The sequence below is a fragment of the Mirounga leonina genome, unplaced genomic scaffold (assembly GCF_011800145.1).
Source record: "Mirounga leonina isolate KUSES-001 unplaced genomic scaffold, KU_Mleo_1.0 Mir_94, whole genome shotgun sequence".
In the NCBI taxonomy this organism is placed as follows: Eukaryota; Metazoa; Chordata; class Mammalia; order Carnivora; family Phocidae; genus Mirounga; species Mirounga leonina.
The window spans coordinates 51599938-51610892 of NW_023270855.1; the positions used below are offsets into that span (position 1 = coordinate 51599938).

The 10955-nt window shown below is 56.0% G+C and overlaps 1 protein-coding gene across 2 annotated transcripts; it reads right to left on the minus strand.

Moving 5' to 3' along the window:
• Positions 1-888: 888 nt before the first annotated feature.
• MRPL4 (mitochondrial ribosomal protein L4) lies at positions 889-10396 on the minus strand. 2 transcript variants are annotated; one of them, XM_034996832.1, is made up of 9 exons: positions 10071-10396; positions 9919-9985; positions 9682-9832; positions 7953-8004; positions 6860-6977; positions 5850-5956; positions 5658-5767; positions 5501-5577; positions 889-1015 (listed from the first exon to the last, which is right to left on the minus strand). In XM_034996832.1, the coding sequence occupies exons 1-9, from the start codon at positions 10125-10127 to the stop codon at positions 1002-1004; spliced, it is 753 nt and encodes a 250-aa protein (XP_034852723.1). In that variant the 5' UTR covers positions 10128-10396; the 3' UTR covers positions 889-1001. The 2 variants fall into 2 exon arrangements, with proteins under 2 accessions (XP_034852723.1, XP_034852722.1); XM_034996831.1 differs by lacking the exon at positions 889-1015 and adding an exon at positions 3698-4385.
• Between the last annotated feature and the right edge of the window lie 559 nt (positions 10397-10955).

The following is a 10955-nucleotide window of genomic DNA, read 5'->3' on the forward strand; positions in this document are numbered from 1 at the left end:
TCGGGCTCCTCGCTCTGCAGAAAGCCTGCTTCTCCCTCTCCTTCTGCCTGCCACAAGATACGACATTTTGTTGACCCGTCCATCAGTCAATGGACATCTGGGATGTTTTTCCTTTTGGCCATGGTGAGTCATGCTGCCCTGCACATTCATGTACAAGCATTGGTATGAACATTTTTTCAATTCTTTTGGGAATACACTCAGAAGTAGAATTGCTGGGTCATATGATAATTCCAAGTGGAACTTTTGGAGGAACTGGTAGACTGTTTTTTAAAAGATTCTATTTATTTAACAGAGAGCGAGCGAGCACAAGCAGGCAGAGGGAGAGGGAGAAGCAGGCTTCCCACAGAGCAGGGAGCCCGACGCGGGACTCGATCCCAGGACCCTGGGATCATGACCTGAGCCGAAGGCAGACGCTCAACGACTGAGCCACCCAGGCACCCTAGACTGTTTCCCACAGCAGCTGTACCATTTTACATTCCGACCAGCACCATAAAAGCATGCAAGACTTCCTATTTCTCCACATCCTCTTCAATGCCGATTTTCTGTTTTATGATTACGACCCTTACTGCCATCCTAGCGGGTTGTATGTCATTGTGGTCCCCTGCACAGTCCTTCTGACCTGCCCCGCAGACAAGCCCAGAACAGCCCTGCAGCAGAGGCAGCTGGAGGGGAGTGTGCGGGACAGCAGGTGTCAAGGATGCTGAGAGCCCCTGCTGGGAGTGTGACCTCAAGCAAACCACTTCCCCTCGAGCAAACCACTTCTCGAAGGCCTCAGCTGAAGAATGGGATGGTAACACAGACCTCAAAGGCTGGATGTGAGATTTCACTGACCTAGTTTGTGTGCGGTGCTTGGCAAGCACAGAGCGAGAGCGGGTAGCAGTCGTCCCGATTGGTCTGTTTCACTAGGACCCAGCGCTGAGAATCTCCCCCTCAAACTTCCTCAGTGGAAATACAGGCTTCCTCTGCGTTCCCACAGATCTGGTTCATGCTGGTATCACAGTTCATCCTAGCCACCCTAGGGGGTAAAGCAGAAATTCATGTTGTTTATGCGACAGTCGAAACAGAACTTGGCTTCTCCTTCCGCCCCGTTTCTTCTGTGCTGGAATCGTGCCCCACCCCCGGCTGAGAAGTCTGCCCAGGATTCAGGCCCAAGTCAGTATCATATTCAAGTCTCTGAACTTGACTTGATGTCGGAGGGGAGCCCCGGGTCAGGCCTTGCCGGGCTGGAGGCCTCGGTGCGGAAGAAGGGCCTGGTCTCACTGCTGGTGACCTTCTTTCTGTCTGCCTCCCCCCCATCACTAGGGGGTCCCTCCTGCCCAGGTGCGGGGAGGAGGACACAGGGGACAGGGCTGTTCCTCCCGGGCTGGGGGCTTTGGATGGCCCAGCAGTGAGTTAAGGTGGCAGCCCTGAGGGATTTGATGGGTATGTTTTTTGGGGGGCTCTGAGGCTTGAGACCCCTTGGTTGGAGTGGGGACATCTTGGCCTGGGTCGGGGCTCTTCCCTCAGCCCCACCCAGGGGACTTCCATGCTGTCCACGAGTAAGCAGACCCCTTGGCCCCACCGTCAGAGCCAGGTGGCCCTCCGAGTGGGATCCCAGCCCCAGAGGCTCACTTTTGCTTTTGCTTTCTTAAGCCAGATTCAGCCCGGGAGTCCTGGGTCTCCTGCCTTGAACGGCTGACTGCGAAGTGCCCTCCCTGTCTGGGCTCTGTCTGGGTTAGTCCACGTCCCAAGCGGGCGGGAGAAGGACTTGTGGGTAGCAACAGCTCCCCTGAAGAAATGTCTTCATTCATCTCTCTCTTTTCTAAAAAGCTCACTATAGGTGCCTGGGTGGCTCAATTGGTTAAGCAACTGCCTTCGGCTCAGGTCATGATCTCTCTGTTAAATAAAATCTTTTTTAAAAAATAAAAAAGGCTTGTTACAGAGAATTTCAAACAGACGACAGCAGAGGATACACGATGAGGCCACACGTGCCAGCTTCCACGGTTCTCACGGCTGATCTGGTTCCATCTCTCCCCTTACCCCCCGCCCCCCCCTCCCGTCTCAGGATCAAGCGGTTCCCCTCCCCGCAAGGAAAAAATAAAAGCGCTAGCCCCCAGGACCTGCGAATAAGATGAGGTCATTGGGGCGGTGGTGGGGGCGGCTCACCCAACATGACCGGCGTTCTTATAAAAAGGGGAAATCTGGACACAGGGATATCCATGGGGACATTGCCATTCTAAGACAAGGGCAGACCTTGGGGTGACCGCGAGCCCAGTCATGCCGAGGATGGCCAGCAAACCACCAGAAGCCAGGGGAGAGGGATGGGACGGAGTCTCCCTCGCAGCCTCAGAAGGAACCAGCCCTGCCGACACCTTGATCTTCGATTTCTAGCTTCGTGGACCATGAGACAATACGGTTCTGTTGTTTCAGCCATCCAGGCTGTGGTACTTGGTTAAGGCAGCCCTAGGAAACTAGCAATACACACACTGCCTCCCGATTATTTGAAAGCACATTCTAGTCATCAGATCTTTTTTTTTTTAAAGATTTTATTTATTTATTTGACAGAGAGAGAGAGACAGTGAGAGAGGGAACACAAGCAGGGGGAGTGGGAGAGGGAGAAGCAGGCGTCCCGCCCAGGTGTCCCTCTTTTCTTTTTTTAAAGATTTATTTGAGAGAGAGCGTGTGCATGCTCCTGAGTGGGGGAGGGCAGAGGGCGGGGGGAGAATCTCCAGCAGACTCCCTGCTGAACACAGAGCTGACACACGACTCCATCCCATGACCCTGAGATCATGACCTGAGCCGACATCAAGAGTCGGATGCTTTTTTTTTTTTTTTTTTTAAGATTTTATTTATTTATTTGACAGAGAGACAGCGAGAGAGGGAACACAAGCAGGGGGAGTGGGGGGAGGGAGAAGTAGGCTTCCCGCCAAACAGGGAGCCCGACGTGGGGCTCGATCTCAGGACCCTGGGATCATGACCTGAGCAGAAGGCAGACGCTTAACGACTGAGCCACCCAGGCGCCCCATCAAGAGTCGGATGCTTAACCGACTGAGCCACCCAGGCACCCGTCAGATCATTTTTTTCTAGTGCCTTTTATCATCCTTGGTCTGGCCGCGGGTTTCCAGTATGGTGGAACAGGTTCCAACACATCTCTCTGGGAAGTCTGCGGGAGCGGGGGGTTGGCCTTGCTGTTTCCCGACAGCTGCGAGGTAGACAACTAAGCAGCCTTACTTCTAGCTACAACGATCTATCTGGGCGCCGTCATAACAGCTGGGTCTTGCTCAAAGCCTCGTGTCCCCATCTGGCCAGGGAGAGGCGCAGGGAGAGGTAGGGAAGAGTTTGGCTTTAGCCCAAGCAGCATTTCCCACACCCTCTGCACCCCTTCTTACTACAGGCTCCAAATGGCTTTTTTACTTAGTCAAAGCTGGTGCTTTAAGGATCAAAGTTTATATCCATGAGGATTTTCAAAGAATGTGCTGTGAGCTCTGAAGGCACTCCCCAGAGATGCATTCCAGACATGTTTTTGGCAAGGGGCAGCCTAGCCCATGGGTGGTCACTGTGGCCCCCTGGCCTTGGCTAAACGGACACACGCAGATGTCAGTTCTGGCTGACTTTAAGGAAACTGACCACATTATAGTCTGCATCAGGACTGTTACAAAAAAATTAGCTTGGGGAGCAGACAAAAGCAGTGGACTCCAGAATTAGGATACCAGTTCGGTGTTCTTAAAAAAATGTGTTTATTTGCTCATTTATTGACCACAAGGATTCAGACTCTGCTTAGGGGAAATCATGATGATGAAAGCTCAGGTTTACACTTCCTATTTGCAGAATCAAACCGGGATGTGAATTCTCGGGTCCAGTGCTGGGCAGTGGGGAGGCACTGGGAGCTGGTTCCTACGGACAGCTGGGCCCTCCTCTGCGCGCTCCTGGAGCCCCTCTCGTCCTACTGGAGCTGAGTGTGGGTCACTGCTGTAAACAGCCCTGAGGACGGAGGTACCCAGCAGCACCTAGCACTGAGGAAGAGCTTGACTTGCCAAGTGGATTTATTTACACAATGGCAATGAGCTGTTCTGTTTCTCTTTTTTGATTAAAAAATAAGATTCATCTTAAAAATGAAAGCGAAAATTGGGGCCAGAGTTCGGTGCTTGGCCGCTCTGTGCGCAGCCGCATTGGGATGACGGGGTCTGGGCCGCGCCGCTCCGCCCCCCACAGGGCGGGCACGAGGCTGCCGGGCCCCAAAGGGCGGAGGAGGACCGGGGCTCAGGGAAAGTCGCGGTAGGGCAGGCGGAAGGGGTAGAGGGGCGTGTAGCGCGAGTCGTGCCAGAGCAGCTTCTCCTCCAGGAAGGCGATGGTCTGCAGGGTCAGGACCAGGGTCTGGTGTTTGAGCATGCTGTACGCGTTCAGGCCTGGGGGTGGAGATGCAGTCCAGGCCGGGCTGCCTACCCCCTCTAGGGCCCCCTTTCCTCCCCGAGGAAGCAACCCCCTCCCCGTATTGCCCTACTCTAGAGACACCGGGTGCGGCATGGGCTCACAGATCTTGCAGGCTAGGCTCAAACCCTGGCTCAGCTGCTCACTGATGGCAAGACCCCGGGCGAGGGACGGTCCTCAGCTCAGTCCCTGATTGAGAGCCTCCTGCGTGCCTGGCTCTGCCCTGCGCTGGGGCTGGGATCCCCACCTCCCTCTCCAGCCGGCCAGACGGACCCTCGGCAGAGCAGGGGCATGAATGCACTGCGGGAGGCCTGTGACTGCACTTAGTGAGCGAGCGGGACAGGAGGCAGCGGCGAGCGCAGGGACAGGATGGGGCAGGTTGTGCAGGATCTTGCGGGCCCCAGGGAGAACTTAGGCCTTGTCCCAGAGGGAGGTGGGAACCGCAGAGGGCTGTGGGCAGAGGGCCGTGGGCAGAGGAGGGCCGCGCGGAGACTCGGGTGCGCGCAGGCGCCCTCTGGTGGCCGTGGTGGGGGAGAACAGGCTGCGGAATAGAGCAGGGGCCAGGGACGGGGCCGGCGGGAGACAGGGGTGCTGGGGGGTAAGAAGTGGTGGAATCCCCCATATTAAAGTCAACGCCGAAGGGGTGAGCTAAGAGACGAGTGGAGGGTGACAGCATGGTCTGGGGCCTGAGCCACAGGAAGGAAGGAGTTCTTAGGTGCGAAGGTGCCCGTGAGACCCCCAGGTGCAGCCGTCCGGGAGGAAGCCAGTCATGCCATCAGGACACCGAGAAAGAGCTCTAGGGACTGATCAGCCAATGTGATGATGGGTGTGACATGCCCAAGCCAGACCGGATCCCACCTCCCAGCCTCTCGGAGGGAGGAGCCGGACGAGGACAGCCAGCAGCCCCTCCACTCACTCTGAGCCCTGCACTGAGCCCTGAGCTTGGACAGAGCCGTTCTTCAAGGATGGCATCTTCCCAATGCTCCATTTGGGCAAGCTGAGGGCTGGGTTGAGGAGCTGGCAGGTATAGACTTTTAACTGCCCATGGACTGCTGGGGACCTGGTGGGGGGAGAACTGGGGCCCTCCGCTCACCGACAGCCGGGATCAGGTTGAAGGTCTTGAGGCCGGAGACGGCTGCTATGACGTTCTGAGGCATGTCCTCGTGGGCTCTGAAACGGAGGCCAGGAGGTGAGCACCGCAGAGGATGGCCCCCAGCGCCCCTCCCCCCCGCTCTGCCCCGCACCCTCACAAGTCTACAAGGAGCACAGAGTCCCCCCAGCGGCGGTAGCGGGCCAGCTCGGTCAGGTACTGGGGGTCAGAGGTCGGCAGCTCCAGGGAGTCGACAACGTGCAGGTCATCCTATCAGGAAGAAAGGACGGTCTGAGCCCCCACAGCCCACACCCCCGGGTGCCCGCAGCTCCCCACAGGATCAGGCCCGTACCTGGGCCAGCTTGACCGTCAGCGCCACCTTGAGGCCCCGCACCCGCACCTTCATGGGCAGCATGTAGTAGTAGCTCGTGGGGCCCCGGGGGCCGTGGGCAATGCCTCCTGCAGAGACACAGGTGTGTGGACAGGTGAGGACCCCAGCTGGGCGTACAGGACAGAAATTTGTCACAGCGGCTGGTGTAGGGAGGCTGCCAGCAGGCAAACCGAATCAGCAAAGAGGACAGGGCCTCGAGGAGGGAAAGAGAGGGGACACTGGATCCAGCACCGCCTGGGACAGGTAACTTTGCCTTACTGGGCCTCGACTTCCTCAGCTGCCAAACCGTGAGTGAGGACCATCTGCCTGTGTGTCCACCCTCTGCTGGGCCCTGGGGGTGCAGCAGGGAACAAGATGGGCAGGATCCCTGCCCTCCTGTCATTCACATTCAGACAGAGGTTCAACTGCAGAGGAAATCAGGGTGGTCTTTTTGGGGCGGCACAAGGAGTTGTTGGGGGCCGGGGACCCAAAGAAGGTCAGGGAGGACTTCCTGGAAGAGGCACAGCCCAAACACATGCTAAGGATGCGGAGAGTTGGCCAGGCAAATAGGAGCTGACACTGAATCAGTTGTCTGGTCAGAGAGGATGTGGAGGAACGAGGGGGGCCTGTGGGCACCACTGCCTGGAATGCCAAGGTGAGGAGCCCAGACTTCCCAAAAAGGCTGCAGGAACCACCTGGGGGCTTAGGAAAAGCACTCTGGGTGCTGTGTGGGCAGGGTGGTCCAGGAGACGTAAGACGGGAGTTGGGGCCAAGAGGGGCTGTGGCCATGGTCTGATGAGAGGCTAAGGCCAGAGCTGACAGGGAGCTGGGAAAGCGGCCGACTCTCTGATCTCTGACCCGCACACGGGTAGTGAGGTCTGCAGGCCGGAGTCCTGCTGCCCCTACCCAGGTGGAAGGAATGGGACTGACAGCTATCACACCAGATGGGTGTGAAGATGCCCCCAGGGCCCCTCCCTCCCTGCCCCGCTCACCTCCTCGCCAGATCGGGGAGCGGATGCTGCCATGCCTGGAACGCCCACTGCCTTTCTGTGGCCAAGGCTTCCGGCCTCCACCCTGCACCTCGGCCCTAGTCTTGGTCTTGGCATAGCTCTGCGGGTGCAAAGGGAGGAGACGGACGGTCAGGTTCCCAAGGCAGACACTGTCACGGCTGAGAGGGCCCGGGCCTGGGAAAACAGCAGTGAGCTGGGCAGTAGGTGCTAGCCAGTGGGGAGCCCGACAACAGGAGGTACAGAGATCAGGGATCCATCGGGACAAACACAGAGCACTTGGGGAGGGAGAGAAGAATAAAGAAATCGAGAGTCCCCTCGTCTGCTCCAGAATGTCAGCCCCAGAAAGGCAGGGGTTCTGCTGCCTGGCACATGGTAGGCACTTGGCATTTTTTGAATGATTTTAATGTGGTGGCAACCGGAAGGAAGGTGTGGCGTGGGGAAACATGTGCAGAGGCTAGAGAACATCAGGGAGAGGTATGGGGTGGGGAGATGACGAGGGACTTCCTTGGTGAGCTAGGGAGGGTGTGAATAGGGGAAGCACTCACTGGACTTCTGAGGTAAGCAGATGGGAACCAGAGAGACCCTGACTGATAATGGTTCTTCAACGCACTTGGCAAAAAAATCCAAACTACTCACCACTGCTCCTGCTGACCTCTGTGGCCACACTAGGCTCCATGTTGTCCCTGCCGCAGGACCCTTGCATGTGCGGTTCCCACTACCTCCATCTTAGCGCCACTGCCCCCTTTACCTAGTTAGCACCTACTATACATCGAGGCTAAATGTCTCTTTTTCTCTGGGACAACTTCCCTAGTCATATATTTACAGGCTTGCCTACTTGATTCATGTTCACCTCTCTAACTAGACTACGAGCTTCCAAAGGGCAGGGATCTTGCCTGCCTTGTCCACTAGCACCATGCCTAATGTACACTGGGTGTTCAGAAAACACCTGGCACGTCACCCATCAGTGAATGGTTCAGAAGAGAGAAGGTAAGGCCTGAGCCTAACAATCCAGAGAAGACAAACCGAGGAGCTTTCTCTGCCTCCTTCCACCAACCTCCCCCACTTGGGCACTCACAATTCTCTTAAAGTTCCTCTGCCATATGGCAACCTGGTGCAGGATATCCAACCTATGGAGAAAGAAGAGGCCGTGAGAGGCCTACCTCCAGTTAAAGCCCTCGCCACCTCACCAGATGAAAACAGGGGCTCTTCCCATCCAGCTCCAGGGCCCTGTGTGATCTGCCCTCGCCCCTCCCTGCCCCATCTCATACCACCACCAGGCCCACTCCATTTCCATTCTGTGAAACGGGGTCCAGCCTCCATGCCTTTGAGCTCACTGTTCCCTCTGCCTGAAACACTCTTCCCCTGGCTGGTTCCTCCTCAGCCCATAGGTCTCAGCCCCAAACAACATCTCTGAGGAGCCTTCTTGCTAAGAGGAGAGCCACCACTTCCTCCTTCTCACAGTACCTTACTCTTTTCCTACCATTACAACTTACTCCTTGCCACCTTCTTTATGGACTGGTTTGCCTCTCTAGCCCTGCACTATCCTCCTATTCGGTAGACACTGGCCAGATATGTGCCTGTTGAACCCCTGAAATGTGGCCAGTGCCCCATGTTGAAATGACACCATTTTAGGTATATCAGGTTAATAAAATAGATTGTTTCTTCCTTTTTTTTTTTTTTAAACATGGCTACTAGCAAAATGTAAATTACACACGTGACTCACATTATGTGGTTACATTGGACATGATTGCCGGGGTAGCTTGCCCGGGGTTGGCAAGCTACTATGGCTAGTAGGCCAACCTGGCCTGCTGCCTGTTTCTGTAAATATGTTTCACTGGGACACAACCCTGCTTTTGTACTACATCAGCTGAGAGGAGTAGTTGCCATGGCGACATGAAAGCCTGGAAAGCCTAAAATATTTACTCTCTGGCCCTTTACAGAGAAAGGTTTGCAGACCCCTGATCTAGACTGTAAGCAACATCAGCAACCTTGGTACTCATTCATTGCTGTCTTCCCAACACCCAGAATGGAGTCTGGCATATACCAGACACTTCGTAAGGATTTACAGAATACACAAAATATGTTGTTTTTAATTTCTTTTGTCACTCTCTAGTAGATTGGGACTCTAAAAGCAGGGGGCAAACCATGCCAAAATCAGTAATAGTAATAAGTTAACAGCACTTATTATGTGCCAGATACAATGCACTTGAGGGGCATCATACGCCTTGGTAAGCCGATAAGCCAGCCCAAGGAGTTGGCCCACGTAAGGTTGAGATCCTGACTCTAAAGCTTACAAGCTGTGCGACCTTGAGCAAATTTCTTAACCTGTCTGTGCTCAGTTTCTTTACCTACAAAGCAAGAATAACTGAACCCTCTCCCAGAGTTGCTATAAGGACCTACTTAACCAAAATGCCAATAGGCTATGCCAGGGCTTGACCATTTTTAGTGCTTATTTTTGCAAAATTCGGTAACAGCATATCATAATCAACATAATCAATATACCTATAGAACTTATTAGGTGCCAGAATTAACTCATTTCATCATCACAGCAACCTCTTGAGGTTTGACAGAATGGGGACACTGAAACACAAGCGGGAAGGCAGGATTTGAACTCAGTCACTGAAGCTCCAGAGTTTTGCGTCCTTAACTCTTAGATCTCAATCTTACATGAGCCAGTAGCAGGGAAAATCATCATCCCCTTTTGGCAGGTAAAGAAGCTGAGGCTGAAGCCCAGGTCATCCTGATTCCTAAAGCCCCGCTCCTCCTCCCTCTGGCACTCACTTCACCATTTCACTCCCACTCACCTGGGCGCTGTGGAGAAAACTTCGGGGTGCAGCTCGGCCAGACCCACGCGCTCCTGCTCGTAGCCGCGCAGTGACTCCACCCAGGCCTGCACCGGACGCCGGGGCGCGGGTACCGGGAGCTCGCACCTGCGCAGCACGGGCACCTGGGGACCTGAAGCGATTGGGAGGTCAGGGGTCAGGGCCAAGCGTCAGGGCTCCCGGTTGCCGCCCCTCCTGGAGCGACCCTGGCAACCTCACCCGCGCTGGCTACTGACTCTGGCTTCGCCGCCTGGGGTGCTGCCTCTTCCGCCAGCGCGTTCAAGCCCTGTAAACGGTGGACGAGAGTGAGAAACGACACCCGGAACCTCCAGCCTTCGTCCTCCGGCCCCGTCCCCAGTGCCCCGCCTCACCCGGCAGCCCGTGGGCCTGCGCCAGGCCCGCGCCCCAGCCCGGACTAGCTGCAGCATTGCGGCGCAGCTCCCCACGCGAAGAGGTCAAGGCTCCTTCGGGATGTGCGCGACGCCTAGCGATGACATCACGCCCGCGACACCGCCCACCCCGCTCGGATCGGCGTTGGAAAGCTGAGTGCAAGAGGGAAGTCGGCGGGGCCTGGCCCAGCGTGCCTTCATCTCCGCCCCAGGACTAACCCCCAGGCTCCAGTTTTGACGCCTGGCCTAAGGGACCCCCTGCGACACCTGGAGACACGCGACCTTGCAGCAAGAAGCCCCGCCCCTTCCGTAGGCCCTGCTCTTTTTCCTGGGTCCCGCCCCCAAAGAGCCCGTGCGGGAATCCAGCCAATGAGATCTCCCTGACGGAAAGGCACGCTCCTCGCTCAGCCAGTGAGCGTTAAGCCTGGAAAAGTGGCCCGCCTATGGCTGGGCGGTTCTGGGGCGGGCACTAAGAGAATATGACCAATACCTGTTACGCTTTTGGTGTCGGTCACGCCCTCCATGCCCCGCCCCCGCCCCGTCTAGCCTCCTAGACCCCCCGCGGTGGTCTTTCAGTTTCCAGTGAAGGGGTTTTGTGTGTTTGTTTACGTGCAGGGCTTCGTCTCCCGCAGAAAACCCTCAGTATTGAGGCTGTGGGACCGTGCCTCTCAGATTCCCCAAGGCAGAGGGTAAGTTCCCCATCAAACCACAGATTAGGTCTGTGTCTTCTCCGCCTCCTAGACAGGGTCCTGTCCACTCCCAGAACTCTCTCCGAAAACACAGCAAGGTGGGGAGTCCGCAGACTCTGGATTTCCTCCCTCGTTGCGCACCCTTACAACTGAAATCTAAAGATTCATTTTTAGGTTC

Excerpts from the sequence above, each read along its gene's own strand:
- MRPL4 (XM_034996831.1), bottom strand. The coding sequence starts at position 10,127 with ATGCTGCAGCTAGTCCGGGCTGGGGCGCGGGCCTGGCGCAGGCCCACG. Across the intron at positions 9,986-10,070 it reads GCAGGCCCACGGGCTGCCGG|GGCTTGAACGCGCTGGCGGA; the intron begins GTGAGGCGGGGC and ends CACCGTTTACAG. Across the intron at positions 9,833-9,918 it reads AGAGTCAGTAGCCAGCGCGG|GTCCCCAGGTGCCCGTGCTG; the intron begins GTGAGGTTGCCA and ends CAATCGCTTCAG.